This window comes from Castor canadensis, chromosome 17 (assembly GCF_047511655.1).
Source record: "Castor canadensis chromosome 17, mCasCan1.hap1v2, whole genome shotgun sequence".
Lineage (NCBI taxonomy): Eukaryota > Metazoa > Chordata > Mammalia > Rodentia > Castoridae > Castor > Castor canadensis.
The window spans coordinates 21,747,655-21,766,438 of NC_133402.1; the positions used below are offsets into that span (position 1 = coordinate 21,747,655).

Sequence of the window (18,784 nt, forward strand, 5' to 3'; positions counted from 1 at the left end):
CGGCTATTTCTTTTGAATTTCTTACACTTCTCTGCCAAAAATTTAAAATCAGTTGTATCTAGTGTTGAGGGAGGAAAAAATAAGGACCCAAAAGAATAAAATGTGTAGAAAACCTGTTTATGCTTCATTTAATTTTACACACACATACACATACACAGATTAACTTGAACATGGGCTTTGTTAGAAACTGTTATAGAAACAAGCACCTTTCAGTTTGCAGGGTGAACAGGTGCATGAAGCAGCCAGGCCCATGCTGTAGTGTGGTTCAGCTGGTCATCCGCAGATGTCCTCATGTATGCAAAAAGAAAAGCTGGAACTTCTTGGAGCTTTAGTTAGTGTAATGGCTGAAGCCCTCTTCAGTCATGCCTGTGGATGTGGATGTGGATGTGGACAGTAGAACAGTGTCCTGTGGTGTTTGACAGTCAAAAAGGCTTAGAAAACAGTGACTGTGGAGCACTCCTTTCCATTATGGTGATGAGAATTGACACCTTGCCAACAGTGTTGTCATACCTGCTCTGTCCCCCTCCCCAGCAATGTTGGATGTTGGGGGTTGAATCCAGGGCCTCCAGCATGCCACGTAAGAACTCTACCACTGTATCGTTTTCTTATTAAAGTTGGGCCAGAGTCTTCCTTGTTTAGACGAGGGAAAGTTATGTACCCCTTTTTTGGAGGGGGACACCTTCAATGAGTAGTTATGTTTAAAATGGCTAAAAATACTCTGGGTCCGTTTGTGATTTGACACATTGTTACATACAGTTCTTGCTCAATTTGCTGTTATGATTTTATTTTGAAAAACATTTAAGACTTACTAAGGAAAGATGACTTAGTAGCTAAATAGTTTTCCCTGGATAGCTTTGGAAGCTACTTTTAATCACTTGAATAATAAAGGTGCTTTGTGCTTTGGCTTCATTTGGCCTTATCTGGGAAGGTCCCACATTAAGACAAATATAGCCAAGCAGTGTTGCTCTAATAGAGCAGTTCTCTCCCATTTTCATAGGCCAAGTCTTGGTGCACTGATGAACTGTTCATATTTCTTCCTTAGCCTAAAGAGCTTCTTGATGCTTTTTTTCCTCCTCTAGCATGAGGGAAATCAGAGAGAGAGGGAGGCCTCAGTAGTTGGATCTCTGTGAAGCTTCAGTACTGTCTGGTTCTTTTTGCATGCGGTTTAAATTGGCAGAATAATTACAAGTCTGCTTTTGACCTGAGCTTGCTGGAGAGAGTGAATTATACTTGCATGTTCACTGGCAGAAAAACAGTATGCTTATTAAATTAATTAGGAGGAAACATGCCAGGAACATTTTTCCTGGGCTATTTGTGGGATAGGTCACCAGCCCCTTTTATTTCATAGACTCCACAGAATGTTAGAGCTAGTAGTAGAGACCTTGGGGTGCCCAGTGAACCCCCCTTCAAACCCCATTTGAGGGAGGCCCAACAATGTGACTTGTTCAGGGTCACAGGGCTGGTTGGTGGCAGGCTGGTACTGGAACCCCCTCATGCCCAGCCCAGTGTTTTCTCACTGGACAATGCTGTTGAGCGTGTTCCAAAAGCTGTCAGTGTCTCCATTGTTTCCTTGCTATCTTTTGTTTTTCTATTTCATTGTAAAATGCTTGCTTCAGAAATAACAGCTTAGAAAGTGGAAGTGTCTTAGTACCAAAGGTTACTAACTTTAGAGTATTGTTTTCCTACGCACATACATTATTTTCTAAAAGTAGAATTATTTATACATATTGTTCTTTACCTCGAATTTTATTTACTTAGGTCTCTCCTGTAAGTGCAAATAAACATGGTTCATTTTTAATAGCCTTATCATTTGAGCAGGGCCTTAATAAGCTAGTTACTGGGCATGTGAGTTGACTTCATTTTTTTTAATATAGACATGCACAGTTATTTGACATTTTTAACCTGAAAAGAGGAAAATTTAATGGTGTGTGAGAAAGTCTTGGAGTTAGATGTGAAGTCCAATGCTCTCTGTGATACGGGATAGTTGTGGAACTGCAGACCTTTCAACCCTCTTCCTCTGGTTAAATAAGGGATTGAGCTCAATAGCCTCCTTGCTCTCTCTTACACCAAAAAGTTAAAGGAACTCTGGATTTATTGCCATAGAGTTCTGAAGTCAGAGCTTCAGAACAGAGGATACAGCTACAGAGGATATTGTGTTTTTCATTAACCAGGCACCATGGCTCCCTCCTGTAATCCTAACTACTCTGGAGGTGGAGATTGTGGTTCAAGGCCAGCCTGAACAAAAAAGTTCACAGGACCACATCTTAACCAGTGAAAGCTGTGTGTGATGGTGTTAGCTGTCATCTAGCTATGCAGGAACTGGAAATAGGAGAATCACAGTCCAGGCCAGCACAGGCATAAATGTGAAATCCTATTTGAAAAGTACCTAAAGCAAAGGGGCTGGGGGCATGGTTCAAGTGGTGCAGCACCTTCTTGGCAAGTATAAGACTCTGAGTTCAAACCCCAGTACTGTGCGGGAGAAAAAAAAACCATTTCATTGAAGACAAATAATGGGCTCTGTGAGATATTTTAGAGTCCTTCTTCTTAGAGTCCTGAGAAGATCATGTAGAATTGGGAGATCAATTCATATTGAATTTCCAATTATCCAACTGTTCCCATTTTTCCCATTTTTTTAGATTGTGTTAACGGAAATGTATTATGATGGGTTCCATCGTTCCTTTTGTGATACAGACGACCTGGAAACGGTCCATGAAAGTGATTGCATCTTTGCCTTTGAGACTCCAGAAATCTTTAGGCCTGAAGGAATTCTCAGTCAAAGAGGTAAATGAGCCCTCATTTCCATGAAACCATGTGACCTTACAGATTTGACAGTGGGTCTTATGTGATGGTAGAATTTTTTTTCAAGGTTTTTATAAAGTGCACGTGCTGATGTCTTTTCAGATTCCATTCTCTTGTGTCTGACAGCTGTTTTTCTTACTTCTAATCAAGTCTCCATTTCTCTGATTGCTAGCAGTGGTCTTTCTGAACCCTGAATCTGATTCCTGTAGTGATCATCTGACCTTTCACCTGCCCGCTGTATGAAGTTGTCTATGTTCTTTGTGTCTCCTCTGTCTACCAGGGCAGGTTTACTTTAAACCACTTGCTCTTCGTTGGATGTGTGCCTGTGTGCGTGTTAACATTCTATTCCCTCTGCTTTACTCTTAAAAATCATTTCAGGCACCTTTTGCTTGTTGGCCATTTCTGTATTCTCTCTGGAGAAAGGCCTGATCAAGTTTTTTGCCCATTTTTAAAGTGCATTGAATTTTTCTTATAATAATTCTTCATAAGCCTGTGTATGAAATAAAAGACTCTTCTTAGGTATATGATTTGCAGATATTTTATTTCACTCTGTATGTTGTTTTTTCACTTTCCTGATGGTGTCCTTTGCATAAAAGTTCTTAATTTAGATGGAATCTAACTTTTCAATTTTTCCTTTGCTCATGATTGCAATGTCATATTTAAGAAACTGTTGCCTAATCTAAAGTTATAAAGGTTTACTCCTGTGTTCTCATCTAAGAGTTTTATAGTTTGCACACTTCTATTTAGGTTGCTGATACATTTTGTGTTAATTTTTGTGGATGACATGAGGTAGTATCCCAACTTTATTCTTTCACATATAACTATTCATTTGTCAGCACTGTTTGCCGAAGAGACTGTTCTTTCCTCGTTGAAGGGTCTTGGTGCCCTTGTCAAAAGTCCTTGTTTTAGTTCCTCTTTTACTTACCCTCTATTTTCAGATGCCTCTTAGGGCCTCTAGTTTCAGATTCTTTTGGTAATTCTAAATATTTGGTTGTATTTGGTTGGTCATCTTTCTCCACTGCTAGCTTAGGATTCAACTTTGTTTGGCCTACTTGTATCAGTTTTCATTCTTCTTTGACCAGGAGTTTTTCAAATTTATCTTTCAGTTGTTGTAGTTTCATTCATAAACTTATGTTTTCTTAAATTATTTTCTAACTGTATTGCATTATGGAAAACAATACCCAATCATCGCTGTGTTTGTAAGTTTTCTGGTGCTGTGACAAAATACCTGAGAAAATCAGCTTAAAGGAGATAAGATTATTTTGACTCATGATTTCAAACAGTTTAATCCATGGTCTACTGGCTCCATTGCTGTGGGTTTGTGGTGAGGCAGAACATTATGGCGGTGGAGTGTGTGGCTGAAGGGGCTACCGAAAGAGAGGAAGAGAGAGAGAGAGAGAGAGAGAGATATCAGTCTGAAGGGTTTATTTTTTTTTTAGTGCATAAAAACCAAATTTATTTTAGAATTTTTACCATAAACGTACTTGAAATACGGTTGTTACTGTGGTACAATAAGGCAGGAGGCCCAGCCTCAATGTTAATACAGCCTCGATCTTAACATAGTCTGCCTTTGAGAGTGTGTCTCATAGTTTGTTAGGAGTTGAAAATTATAATCAGTTTTCTCTCTTGATAGCTTTATGTATAATTTTGGCAAAAGATAAAAAGTCTTAATTTTTACTATTTCTCCAAAGTCAGCCTCACAAGAAACATCTGCTTACCAAGTAACTAAAAATTGAGACTTTTAAAACAGGTTAAATCATAAATATTAATTATATAAAAATAAATGGAAATAAATTTTAAGATACCTTTATATTTTGATTAAAATGCAAACTGAATTAAACTGTGAAGAGCATTGGTAATTTGTGTAGCCAGCTGGTGTACACTCACTTTCTCATGAATGGACAGAGCAGCTGAATTAAGAACTTTGTACAGCGGGCTGGTGTGCTGGTCAGTGGTAGAGCCTTTGCCTAACAGGCTCAATCCCCAGTGACACAAAAACAATAAAACAAAGTGAAACAAAGCAAAACAAAAGCATACTTCACACAGAGATGCTGAATGGACAGTCACACCTAACACATTTCACAGCTCTTACGGAAAGTCAAATCGCTAATTTTTAATGCTTACATTTGCTGTCTAAAAACTTATGAAACTTGCTCAGTGGCGTTACTCACATACGCTTATTTTCAGTAGCCTCATACAATAATTCTCTCATTTAGATTAGTCACATATAGGCTGATATTTTTGTCATAGTGAAAATACAGAAAAAAGTGCTTTCAGAAGAAGTTTGGGAAGAGGTAGAAATGAACATTTTGGTTACTGATAATCAGTGATAGACTACCAGTGTTAATTACAGAAAGCAGTCTTTGTGATAAATTTATTTTTAAGTACCCAGTTCACCTGGGTATGATGGTACCTGCCTGTAATCCCAGATCTTGGGAAGGTGAGGCAGGAGGATTGTGAGTTTGAGTCCAGTCCCAGCAACGTAGGGAGTCCCAGGTTACCTTGAGCAATGTAATGAGACCCTGACTCAAGAAAACAAAATACAAATAATCAAATTTATAAACTGTTTATTTATATACTTCCATGTGAGTATTGATATTTGTTGTTAATATTTATGGTTTTCCGGTATTGCCTTTTTCCCTACTCTTGCTCCAGTCTTCCCATACATTACTGAAAGTCTCAAATATCTTTAGTGTCATGGGTAATAGCACAAAAAATATGCTAATGTGCTTTCACCTATGTAGTAAATAAACTTGTGAGACTAATTTCACCTAATTTGGGTAAGATAATTTCATTCATTTATGGAAAATAATGATCATTTTCATTCCATTAGACCCAAATCCTTAGACAAATGACTTTGTGGTTCCTTATTAATGAAAGGAAGATGAACGAAATTTTATATCCATGTTTAAACTACCAGATACCTAAAAACAAAGTAGCATTTATTAAAATAGAATATATACTTAATTTGTACTAAACTCAAGATTTATATAAGTTTTTCATCCTTAATTTTTAAATACTTGCATATCAGTCAGGTCTACCCAAAATTGACAGTGATTTTAAAGTAAGAAATCTTCAAACAGCTATTAACATATAGTGTATAAAATTCTAAAACACTGAGGCATAAATCTGGTGGGAATGTTAATCTTGAAATATGAATGATAGTTACAAGCAAACATGAGGAAAGCACGCATCTAGACTCGGGGTAGTGAAGAGTTGGGCATGCTGCCTGTCTCCACCTGCTTTCCATAGGAGCAGGTTATCTCCTCACAAAAGAGACTCTTTAAGTGTGTGGCGATCAAGTGTGGCCTCCTTATGGCATCTTGAAGTTCTTCACTGCTTTTGGATGTGATGCATGCTCCCATTCATGTGAGAGCTGGAGCAGGGTGTACTGATGTGTGTCTGTTAATCCCAGCTACTTGGTAGGCAGAAACAGGAGGATTGAGAGTTCAGGGCAGACTTAGCAAAGTTAGTGAGACTTTATCTCAGAAACAAAATACAAAATCAAAAGGGAAGGGGTATAAGAGGTAGAATGATTGCCTAGTATGCACAAGGATCTGGGTTCAATTCCCAGTACCACCAAAAAAAAAAAAAAAAAAGTCAAAACTGGTAATAAAAGATAGGAGGGCTGGTCTTCCTGAGCAATAGGACACCAAGATCCTGTGTTGTTCCCATTAATGTTTCTCACTATTCCAATGGCCACTGGTTTTAGTGGGACCAGGAACTCTGTAACACTGTTCCCATTCAGAAGTTCTTCCCAGTCAGAGGTGGCCAAAGGTCCTCACTTGTGTTTGGATCCTGGGCACCTCATCTTCAGTAAGCTGGAAGCAGAAATACTGTTTAGCAATGTGAGACAGCTGCTTGCTCCCTTTGTGGGTGGGGGAGCTGTGACATAGACAGGTTAAGTAGCTGGCCCCAGGTTACACAGCTCATAGTAGATGGGGCCATACCTTGCTTTTGGTGCAGTTCAGTGGCATCAACTTACCTCTGAGGAATCCTGGTTACTTCTCCAAGAGGAGGTCTTCCACCTTCACCACTGCCGTGAGCCTGGGAAATGACATAATTCATTGTGAAATTCCATTTCTGCTGTCTTGTTTCTTACGCCAAAGTTTAAAATCGCTATAAAGTGACATCTACTTTTGTTCCTTTTGGGATTTCTTTGTGCTACTTAAAAACTTTTCTTCCTTTCAGAAGCTTGATAAAGATTCAACTTTTCCTTATTTCTAGTGTCTGCATTTTTGCTTATTTTTTTTTTAAACTATCTGGAATTAATTTTTGTATTACCTATGCACTTGTAATTTCACCTTGCTATATTGCTGATGTATCTTAACAGCAATTCTTGCATTGCTGGGTTCTTTGGCTGCTTCCAGAATCCTGCTAGGAATACTTTTGGGAAAGCCATTTTTGTTTATTCTCCTTCTCATGCTGCTGTTGTTATTTATGGTGTTGGTGGTAGGGGCTTCTTTCTTCTGTTCTTCAGCAGGAGTATTATTTTCTTAGATACCTACTTCCAGAGGATGAAAGAAATAAGCAGATACTTAGTCAGGCATTTATTGAGTAGCTGTAGGGCCTTTGCGAGCTGCTGAATGGCTGGGTTGTCCTGACTGACAGGGAGCGCTCTTTGGGACACTGTCAGTACTGTGCCTGTCACTTCCATAGGGGTTGAGGTCTAATTGTCAGGTCTCATAAGGTTCTGGATCTAGTAAGTGCAGTGCTGTCTTTTGTCTCATGGACAAAAAACTGCAATTGTAGAACATTCCAAATGTTCTTGTATTTATTTCTTAAAAATGCATTTAATTGATTGGTAGTTGTTGGGTTATTTCAGGAAACTTGTCCTACAGCTTTTTTTGTTGGTTAATTTTATTTGTAATGAATGAGTGAAAAAAATTTTGAAGAAGTAAGACAAGTTGTTTTTATTTTCTTTCAGGCATTCACTTAAACAACAATCTAAACCACTTGAAATTTGGCCTGGATCATCATAGACTGTCTTCCCCAACACAAGCTGCAGCTAAGCAGGGGAAGACGGATTTGCCCAGCATGCGAGCAGGAAGTGACAAGATTGTTCTTCTGGTGTGCAACCGAGCCTGTACGGGGCAGCAAGGGAAAAGGTGAAACCCAGCTCATTTCCCAGTGAGCACTGAGGTGTTAGCGGTCGGAGGCTTTCAAATGTTCTAAGCAGGGGGCGAAAAAAATCCTTACTTTTAATAATTAATTTTTTTTGAGACAGGGTCTCACTGTGCAGCCCAGCTGGCCTTCAACTCATGAGCTTGCTACTTCTTGCCTACTGCCCTGTAGCAGTTAACTTTTGATTCAGATATCTAGAAGAAATCTATGTATGAATCATCTTGGTTCGGTGGGTGTGAGGGTTGGGGAGGAGAGCAGTGTCTTAGTTAAAAAGACTCTCAAAGCTCTCAAAATTTTGGAAGGCTCGTTTCATATGTCTGTCCTAGCATAGGCTCTTGTTGGGGCTCTAGGCCTGTGTCCAGTGACTTTCCTAGCAGCTTAAAAACAATCTTCCCATAGCTACTTGGACCATACATGCCCCCGCCTTATGTCCCATGCTGCCCTTGCTGTCTTCTCCTGTGAAACTAGCCCTCCAGTACTTGTTGTTGTGGCAGTTAACATCACTGTTCATTCAGCTTTGCAAGTCAGGAATCTCTCACAGCTCTCAGCTGCCCTTTCAGAATTTAGGGAATTTTAGACTACCTTTTAAAGTAACTTTAGTCACCTGAGCAGTAACAAGAGACAGACGTGTTTTGGGAGAAAGGACTCTGTTTTCTGATATTGGTCAAGATAGCCTTTATCTGAGCCTTTTAAAATTTTACTTTGAAATAAGTTCCTTGGGTGGTAAATGATGTAATCGTAAAATGTGTTGCTGTGCGTGTCTGTGGTATTAATTAACAAAAAGTTTGCCTTTATCGTGCATTCAAAAGCTCTGCGCTATGCAGTGAAGAAAACAGGCAGAGTCCTTGTCCTTGGGGACTTGCATTCTAGTTAGGACAGACCGACCTTACACATTACACAGCTGAGCATGTTTGACTGCAGACGGCTGGCACATGTTGATGACACTAACTGGCTTAGAACAGGGAGTGGCTGCAGGTCTGTACTGGAACAGGAGTCTGGGAGCGAGTCCTCCTGCAAGGAAGACTCCTGGTAAGGAGGAGTGAGCTGCGTGAACATCTGTGGAGAGGATCCTGTGTAGGGGAACATGCAGTGCAGACACTGAGGCTAGGAGCATGGCATGATTAAAGCACCAAGGGGAAGACAGCTGGTCATACTTTCAAGAAGTAGAGACCTGTGGAATCCCCTGAGTGACAGAAGGCTCTTAAGAGTGGAGACATTGTCTTATGAAAACACGGTTGGGCTACACAGAGTGAATTTAACATCCCACTAGTTTTCAGGTGGAGAGGTTCCCTGTTAAGTACCGTGAGTGACCAGCTAGGTGCTGTTGAACAGGTTTCTTGGAGCTCTTGGCACCCTCTGCTTTAGGTTGGACTGGAGTCTGAGTTTATCTGTTAGAACATCATTCACTTAGTTTTTTCTTTGAGCATCTGCTATTTTGTAGGCATAGATGGAGCTACTAGAATAAATAAATTGCAGTATTTTGCTATCAAATAACAGTCTGTTGGTGGAAGTAGACTTATCATCAGGCAGTGTTTCCAGCTCTGGGTCATTAGTTCTGTTGGTACACAGGGCACAAACAATAGACTGCTTCTTGGAGAGGGGGCCTTCCTGCAGGAGAGAGCATAGGGGAAGGGTGGGATGGGTCTGCACAGAGACCTGGGTGGTGGTGGGAGAGGAGGGAAGAAGGACACATTGGGGATCAGCACGTAGGTTTGAACAAATAGGGTGTAGATGGAAGTGGAGGCTGGGCCAGTGGTCTTCAACTTCAGCTATGTATTCCCACCTGGAAAACTCCTGAGAAGGAAGTCTCAGCACTGGGGTCACATTCCAGACTGACTTTATCACAGAGTCTCTGGGGCTGGACCTGGTCATCATGTTTTGATACTCCTGTGGTCACTTCACTGCACCTGATGTTGAGAACCACAGTGTTGTGTCTCCTTCTCTGGAACATAGAACCTCACAGGCCAGAGGACTTCTGTCCCAGGGCAGTAGCTTTCACTGTCACCTGCTTGCCAGTGCTTCCCTTGTCAGACTGCCAGGGTGTGGCCTTTCAGCCCTGTCTGTTCCTCTGGCACCTCACACCTTGTGGGCATGACCTGTTCTGCTTTGCAGACTTCTGTCCACATCACCCCCTTTCTTGCTGGCTTGGGGATACTGGCGGCTTGCTGCCTATCACGTTCCTTTGCAATGCTTTGGTCAGTTTTATTGAGAAATCTAAGCTGTTCTTCTGACTTACTCTTCTTCTTGTGAGTATCACCACTGATTTTCCTGGTTGAAAATTATAATTATATTGTAATTCCATTTAAAAAGACCAAGAACAAGGGATTGCAGCATTAAAGGATAGCTTTTCTCTGAAGGTGATTCCAGTGTTTTCATGTGGTAGGTTTGGTCTGCCTTTCGTCCTGCACTTGGAGAAGACAGTGGCCTGGGACCTCCTGCAGAAGGAAATCCTGGAGAAGATGAAGTACTTCTTGAGGCCCACGGTTTGCATTCAGGTTTGGAAGTGTTTTGCTATTCCTGCAGGCTGTGCTTGTGTGCCCAGTGAAGAAACAGTCACTGTAGTGGAATGTGATTCACATTTTCAGTATTGAGACTTTAGCCCTCATTTTATGGAATTTGTTCATGGAAGTTCCTGAAGTGCCATGTGTTCCTTTATAATGCTTATCTAATAAAGTGTGGTACATGGTCAACTTGGACAAGTTTTAGAGCCTCTATCTGTATAGTTTAAAAATTAATGAGGGCCAGGTGCAGTAGGCTCATGCCCATAAACCCAGCTATTTGGGAGGTGGAGATGGGAGGATTGCAGTTTGAGGCTAGCCTGGACAAAAAATTAGTAAGACCCTATCTCAACAAATAAGCCAGGTATGGTGGCCTGCATCTGTAATTCCAGCCTATGCCAGAACCAAGAGTAGGAGGATTGGGGTTGAGGCTGGCCCGGACAAAAAAAAACACAAGACCCTATCTGAAAAATAACTAAAGCAAAAAGGGCTGGAAGCATAGCTCTAGCAAGCACAAAGCCCTGAGTTCAAACCACAGTACCACCCAAAAAAATCATTACTGTATTTAGGCGGACCGATTAGTTAATGTTCAGTGAAAGCCACGTATTACTTGTCTTACATAGCATTTAACATGTGAGTCACACTGGGTAAATCACATTTAAGTGCATTAGAGTGACTCAAGACTCAATGGAGTGTTACAGAGAAGCGTTTTGCAAAATGACAGCTTGCCGAACCTCTGATCTGTGTTGGAAATGCCACTGTGAAGCAGGGCCTGCAGAGAGAAGCAGCCTAACTTTCAGTTGACGTTTGACGCAGGTGTGTCCATTCAGTCTGCGCGTGGTCAGTGTTGTGGGGATAACGTACCTGCTGCCCCAAGAGGAGCAGCCTCTGCGCCACCCGACAGTAGAAAGGTAAAAAAAAATGCAAACCCAGCTACCTTCTGCAATTTCATACATGTGACCGAAAGTGGTGTCTGCTCTAACTGCTACCTAAGCGTGTTGGGTTCTTTAAGCCCATTTAGAGGTTAAGCAGTTATTTTAGTTTTGATTTATACTGAATATAAAGTGAATGACTTTTCTTGAAATCAGAAAAGCCTCAGAGTACCATGTTAGGAAAACATTGTATGTAATCACCAGGATTAAAGTTTTCCAAAGTAGCATTGTAGTCATGCTTCATTCCTACTCGAAACTCCACAGTGGGCCAAGCCCAAGTTCCACAGCTATTAGGTTCTTCACAGTGTGAGCTCTGTGTTTCCCTTTGTCTGGCCTTGCTACTTCTCACCCCACTACCCTGAGCTTGTCACAAAATCAGTGGATGGATGGTTGTGGGAACACGTGATACTGTTTGATATATGTGCCTGTGTGTACAGTGCTTTTTTCTGACTGTGATTCCTTCCTTTACACTGTTCCTCCTCCTCTGATACACTTAGTTGCTCCACTCTGCCACTTCTGTGCTTCGTACACACTTGTATTATGTTTACGCTATCTCTTGAATTAAAATAATAGTAGTCAGTGTATACACATTACACATATGTATACTCTAAGTATGAAAACTCGCATTGTTTCTATTACAATAATTTTTTTCAACAAATATTGTAATGCCTACATTTCAGGATTTTAAATTATACAGCAGTCTTGTTTGAAAGTTCACTGATTTTAGAGATGAAAGTTAATAGATTAGATAATAATCCAAAATATTGCCCTGTATAGAAAAGATGAAATAAGTAACATTAACTATGATTGCTGGAAGAGTGTCCCGGAGATGGCAGTGGCTAGTGAGCTTGGGGTGGCTTTATGAAGGAGGCAGGAGGAAAGTACAGAGTAGGCTGGCATGGGCACAAACAGTAGGCATGGTGTGGGGTAGGTGGACGGTGGAGAGCAGAGAGCAGACGTTCTCAGGAAACTCGTGTTCACTCTTGTTTAGGGAAAGTTGGAAAGATTGCAAGAGTGACTAGACAGCCTTGTAGTGTGATGCTAAGTTTCTTCCAGTCTCTTCATTATTGGACATTTTAACTTAAGAATTTTACAAGTTATAATGGTCTCACTGAAAACTTTTGCTGATGGGGAACTATGACATTTTCCCATGGCTGGGCGCCAGTAATCCTAGCTCTTCTAGGAGGCAGAGATCAGGAGACTTGAGATTTGAAGCCAACCTGGGCAAATAGTTCTTGAGATCCCATCTTGAAAAAATCCATCACACAAAAAAGGGGCTGGTGGAGTGGCTCAAGTTAAGGCCCTGAGTTCAAGCCCCAGTACCACAAAAAAAAAAAAAAGAATATTTTCTATTATATGATTCAGAGAGCATGATGGCATTCAAGGCACTTCTTTCTTTGAGAAAGTGACATGTGGCTTCCTCCCCAATTCTACAGGGCACTAAGATCCTGTGGACCAGGTGGCACAGCGCATGTGAAATTAGTAGTAGAATGGGACAAGGACACAAAAGATTTGTGAGTATTTTCTTATTTAGTATTTACAGAATCATTGTTCTAATATTATTTTAGTAGCTCACCTTTGAGCTTTCAAATTAGCTGAAAAACAAGTCTCTCTCATCTTTAGCTAAATGTCTAGGTGTGTTGTTAATCCTTTATTTAAAGTTTATTACTCCTTTTCCTGTACATTTTTCCCAGTCCCAAAACCTTGGAACATGCATTTGCGCTGAGAGAAGGCATGTGTTCATTAGCATAGGGACAGTCGCAAATCAACTCTAGAAGCCATGTCAGATGCATGCCCTTGGTTAAAAGGCAAGAAGTATGCCTAAATCAACACAGTTCACAGACAGTCCCAGAGGAGCGCCTTTGTAAGTTAGTGTTTAAAGTAACTTGGTTGATGAAGAACTTCTCTAGAACACTGTGGAACATGGAAGAGTTGGATGACTTTTGTTTTCTTACACATTGGTTTTTGGATTCTGAATTCATAATCCCTTTGTGAAGCTGTAACTATATTTTTGTGTGTCTGTTTTGCAAGACACAAATACTCTGATAACTGCGTTTCATTCTCATTGCAGCTTGTTCGTAAACACTGAAGATGAGTACATCCCAGATGCAGAGAGTGTCCGTATACAGAGGGAGCGCCATCATCAGCCTCAGAGCTGCACCTTATCCCAGTGCTTCCAACTCTACACCAAAGAGGAGCGGGTAAGAGGCAGGGCATGGTGAGGGATGCTGAGAAACAGACTCTGCCCCAGAGTGCGTCCAGGAGTTTGCCCCTTTCCCCCAGGCTCTGCCTGGGCAGTGGTCCTAGTGCTGTTACTTCTAGAATGTTCTCCAGAAAGTACTTTCAATTTTTAATTAGTCAGAATGCTCTAGAAATTAACCTTTCTAATTCCCAATTTTTCTTTTTATTGGCTAATGATCGGGTTTTTTTGGGTTTTTGTTTTGTTTCATTTAGAAGTTTTAAATTATTTTCCTCAGTAATGAGCAGTGTTTCTCAACTTGGTGTGTACTGAGAAGGAAGGTCAGGACCTATTTTTAGGTTAAGCAAAGTAAAGCGAGAAGTTTGGTTCCAAGCCCCATTTCCAGTGCTCGGTGGGCGCTTCTGAATGCTGCCCCTGTACTGAGCAGCTCACGCCGGAGGAGCTGTTGGGCAGTGGTGCTTTGTAGATGACAGTGAATATTTAAGGAGCAGATGGACAGGTGTATGGAAAATAAGTCTGTGAGTGGGGTCCAGGCCTCTAAGGTTTTTATATGCCTTGGGAAGCCTCCATTAGAGCACTTGCAGTTCATATATTCTTTTCTTGATGTTTAGGATCATAATTTTGAACACTGGTTTTTATTCTTTATTCCCGTACCTAGGGAACTGTGCATCTTTAAGATCAGAGGGGACCTTAAAGCTCCTTTTTGTTTTGGTGGTTGGGTGCTTCTACCTAATTTCAAAGAGGTAATTGTCCAGCCTCTGCTTGAATGTCTTCTGTTAAGAGGGGCTTGCTACCCAAGTCTTGACACCTTTTCTGCTCTCAATAGTTTTGATGGTAACTGAAGTTAACCTGAAGTATGTCCCCTGGTCTCTACAACCAAGTGAGGTGTTCTCTGTCTCTTGAGTTTGTTAAAACTGAAAAGTTGTATTTTCTTCCACCTTTCTTCAAATATTTGAAAGCAATTTCCATATTCTCAACTGAGTTCTCTTCCCAAAGCTGTTCATAGCTAGTTGTTTTAACTGTGGTTTTAAATACACGGTGGTTTGTTTGTTTTCTGTTTTGGGCTGAGTTATAAAATAGTTGCCTTTGAAACTGGCTGATTGCAGACTCTGTGTGGTAGACACCCTATCCTTTTTAGTGCTTTTTATAAAAAACTGATTTGGGGGACATTGGAGGTCACAAAGCTTAGGAATGAGCATATCTATTGGATGAACATCTCAGTGCCTGGAATGATGAGTCCACACTAGCAAGATAGGTTTTAATGGGCTCATTCATTTAGATGTTTATTGTTTACCTACTATGTGCAGGGTACTGCACAAGGTGCTGGAGTACAGGTCAGATAGCATTTTTGCCCAAATACTGTTCACAGTTGAGGAGGTTAATAAGCAGTTAAAGGGAACAAAGGTCCTGGGCTAGGAAGGAGCCCATCATGGTCTGAAACAGAAGTGAGGCCAGCGTGGCTGAGCACAGGAGGTAGGGAGAGAGTCAAGACAGTGAGTGTGGCAGGAGCAGAGTCTCCATGTGTCTCTCACTAAATACCCTAGGAGCTAGAGCAGGGTTCAGTAAATGTGTCCTGGGATGCATGAGTGATGCTTGGGAAGTTCATCATTGGGCCCAAAATAACAGCACAAATATACAGAAGAGGAGGAGGTGGGACTTGGCTGTCGGCCGAGTGGTTGTACTTGGGGGTCTAGCTGTCCGCAAACTCAGTATTAATCAGCAGGCCCCGGAGGCATGAGCCACCATCATGCCCAAAACTCTGATGGCAGTAGTGCTCCCTCTTTCATGGCTTTAGGTGTTCATGTTAAGAGGATGGAGAATTGGGACACAGGCAGAGATAGCAGAGGAAGCAGTACCTGGGAGCCATGACTCAGCCAAGTGTACTTGGTGGTTATTTTCAGGCACTTGAAGTACTGTTGTGTGTGGATGAGGGATTGGACTTACTTTGTATAAAAAGCAGAATCGAAAGATTGGAAGTGATGAGGAGAGTGGTCTTGTCTTCATATGTGGAAGGCCTAGCACACTGTCTGGAAGTGGGTCATTGTTTGCTTGAGCAGGCTGGCTCTCCGATGCCAGGCAGGGTTGACTAGAGTGTGATCTTCAGGATGGGAGCTTTTCAGCAGCAATAGTGAGATCGGTACAGAAACCAGAGGAGTATCTTAGAAACTGTCAGAGCAATTAGACATTGTCACAACATTCACACTATATTTTATAGATGTGTCCATTTACAATGCACTGGGGTTTAAACAAACAAAAACTGCTCTTTACTACAAGCACTGGGCTGGCTGGCCACGAGTGGGAGGATTAACGTGCCGCACTGAGATGCAGCTTGCCACATGATATTTTGGGCTCCTCGATACTACTTTCCTTTTAGTGAGGTGACCTTCTCTGTTCTGTCTGAGTTTACTGCTGGCAGTGTCACTCCTCCCCTCCTTTCCCAGCCTCTTGTCCTACGTCTGACTCACATTCTGGCTTCCCTTGTCTTCCCATTGCCTGTGGACCAATAACTGGCCATTCACACCACTCTGCTTTCTTGGTGTGCTTAAAGGGAGTGCTTTGGGTTTGCTTTTCTCACTGTGCATTGTCAGGCTCTGCTGGCTTCTGAGGTTTGGTATTTCTCTATTTACTTATTTATGTATTTATTTGGTGATACTGGACTTTGAACTCAGGGCTTTGTACTTCCTAGGCAGGTTCTTAAATTCCACAGGAGGGTCTCTCTCACACACCGGTATCTTTAAATCAGTGTGGCTCCATCTTGAAATTTCCTAAGAGACAGCATGTGGATTTTGGCCTCCTGTGACATTTAGAGCAAGTGGTTGACGGCAGGAGGGAGGATGTTTGGAGAATTTCAGTGCTGGGAGAACAGGCAGGAGACTTGGGTCAGGTGAGGGAACGAGTACTCGGAGGGCAGTGGTGGTAGTGGGTGTGGAGATGGCTCACCCATCTCTGGGTGTGGAGAAGAGACAGGCTTAGAGATGGCAGAGAGGAATTACTTTGGGTGGATTTGGAATGAGAGGAATAGGGAAGCAGGAAGGCTTGGGTGTTTGACGGGGCAGCAGGGGGATTTGCTGAGGGAGGATGTACTGGCGCAGTAGAAGTAAGGTCCCTGTTGATGGAAAGATGGTGATTTGTTTGGGGGCGTGCGTCTGTGACATCTAACATTTACCAGTTTAGTTTCTCTTTAAGGGATATATGGTCACATGTGTTTGGGAACCAACTCTGGCAAATGCCACTTGTGCGTGTTATCCCTTTGACTCTTCTCATGCAATTTCCAGAGACTTGTGAGTAGTACCAGGCCCTGGACTGGAAGTCAGTCCAGCTGTCTGCCATGATAGTCTCACATTAAGCTGTGCCTAGCAGAAGTCATGCTCCTTGTTTCAGCTTGCCCCGGACGATGCCTGGCGGTGCCCACACTGCAAGCAGCTGCAGCAGGGGAGCATCACATTGAGCCTGTGGACCCTGCCTGATGTGCTTATCATCCACCTCAAGAGGTTTCGCCAGGTAAGGAAGCCCAATGTAACAAGGCACTGCTAGCCTCACAGCTCCTCAGCATCCCTGTTTGGTCCACAGACCCTGTCTGGGTATGTGCAGACACACACTTACCCATTTGGGTCATATTTTGGGCTTTCCCAAAGCAAAACTTGAGCAACCCCTGCCACTTTAAATCGTGAGAATTGTGGTTCTTCTTGCAGATGTTCTGCTTTGTTCTTGAGGGTTCTCTTTGGATTTGTAAATGTTGTGCTTACATTTTGTTATTTTTACTTTGATATTAGGAAAAAAGATAAGGAGCAATTATTTCTGGAGGAATTCTGTTTTCTACCTAATGTGATACTGAGTGCTGTCCTCCCAAGGAGCCGGGAGATGAGTCAGACATAGATACAGGGAGATCGCTTTTCATTGTATTGCTCTGAGTCAGTCTTTCCCAAAAGGCTGTCTGTTCCCCGAGGTCACGATTATCCTAGGCAGTCCCATTGTAACAAGGTACATGGGAGGTGAGCGTTAGTGGAGTAAGTCTGTGGGGCCTGCTGTAAGATTTTAGTTCTCAAAGATAAGCAGGTATTTCCATGTGAGATGGAAGCTGGGGTGCACACTGCAGTGGTAGAGAGAGCAGTATGTGCAGAGCCCAGGCTGAAGGAGCAGAGTTCCTGCCAGGGCTGAAAGCAGGCCAGTGGGGCTGTGCCCAGAGGTGGGATGGTGTGGAGAGTTGGAGTAGAAGAGGCTGGCAGAGGCCAGTTGTTCAAGCAGACCTGTGTAGGATTCTGGTGAAGGAGTTTAGCAGAGAAGTAGTATTGTCAAATGTGTGTTTATAAAAGATTGTTCTTGCTGTATGGAGAGCAGATGAGCGGCTAGAGGGATGAAGATGGGGAGACCTGGAGGAGGCCTGAAGTCATCAGGAAGGGCTGCTGCTGGCTTGTGATAGAGCTGTGGCCATGAGGCAGAGAGGCCAGCAGACTGGAGAGGTGGCAGGACTTGAGAGAAGCAGAGATGGGGTGACCCATGCATGGTCCCCAGGATCTGGGCTTTCACACAGACATTTAGGGTTCAGCTTCCACTGTAGTGAAGTGTGGGCCTCTGGTGCCCAGTCCTTACTTCGGCTGCGCTCTGCAGGTGGAAAGCTGGCTGAGGGTTTAGGTCCCAGGTTCCTCATAGAGGCTGATTTCCTATGCCTGCAGTTTCTTTTGGCAGTGTACCCTCTCCCTCCAGAAACCCAACTCAGAATTGCAGCATCCTCTTTGACTGTTCTCTCTTGCCCCTCTCATTGTGGCAGGCCCTTTGGCAGCTTGGCCTCTTCACTGAATCCTGTGTCTCCTCCTCGTTCCTGCTGTCACTGTCACCCTGCTAGTTCAGACCTTTTCTTACTTTCCAGCTGCTCACACTTGCAGTGTCTTTTCATTGGTTTTAGCCTCCATGGCTCTGCCCTCTCTGACATGTTTTACCCACACTTGGCTGATGTTGCCTCCCCAGTAGTCTCCGTGCTTTCCTCTTTGCTCCAGGACGAGGCCTTGTTCTTCAGTCTGGCCATTCGGGACCCATTCTTCTTTTTTCCCATCGATGTTTTTCTTGTCTTAATAGAAAAACGTGGGTGGCATGTTCATGCCTGATTAGTTTTTTGAAGTTCCCATGGACACAGGCGCATGTAGTCATATCTATTCAACTAAAGGTTGACTTTCAAAGGATTTTCCTTTGGGCATCATGGAAAATACAGGTTACCCAAAGTTGTCAGCAAAATA

General features: G+C 42.4%; 1 protein-coding gene across 2 annotated transcripts in view; it reads left to right on the forward strand.

Annotated features, from left to right (window-relative positions):
* The window catches only part of Usp31 (ubiquitin specific peptidase 31), a 72,994-nt gene that overhangs the window by 37,175 nt on the left and 17,035 nt on the right, over positions 1–18,784 (forward strand). For both annotated transcript variants that reach the window (XM_020153717.2, XM_074059562.1), the window contains exons 6-12: positions 2,637–2,781; positions 7,727–7,907; positions 10,307–10,418; positions 11,238–11,332; positions 12,790–12,867; positions 13,425–13,554; positions 16,935–17,054. In XM_020153717.2, coding sequence (XP_020009306.1) covers positions 2,637–2,781; positions 7,727–7,907; positions 10,307–10,418; positions 11,238–11,332; positions 12,790–12,867; positions 13,425–13,554; positions 16,935–17,054 — 861 coding nt within the window. The remainder of the gene's footprint in view (positions 1–2,636; positions 2,782–7,726; positions 7,908–10,306; positions 10,419–11,237; positions 11,333–12,789; positions 12,868–13,424; positions 13,555–16,934; positions 17,055–18,784) is intronic.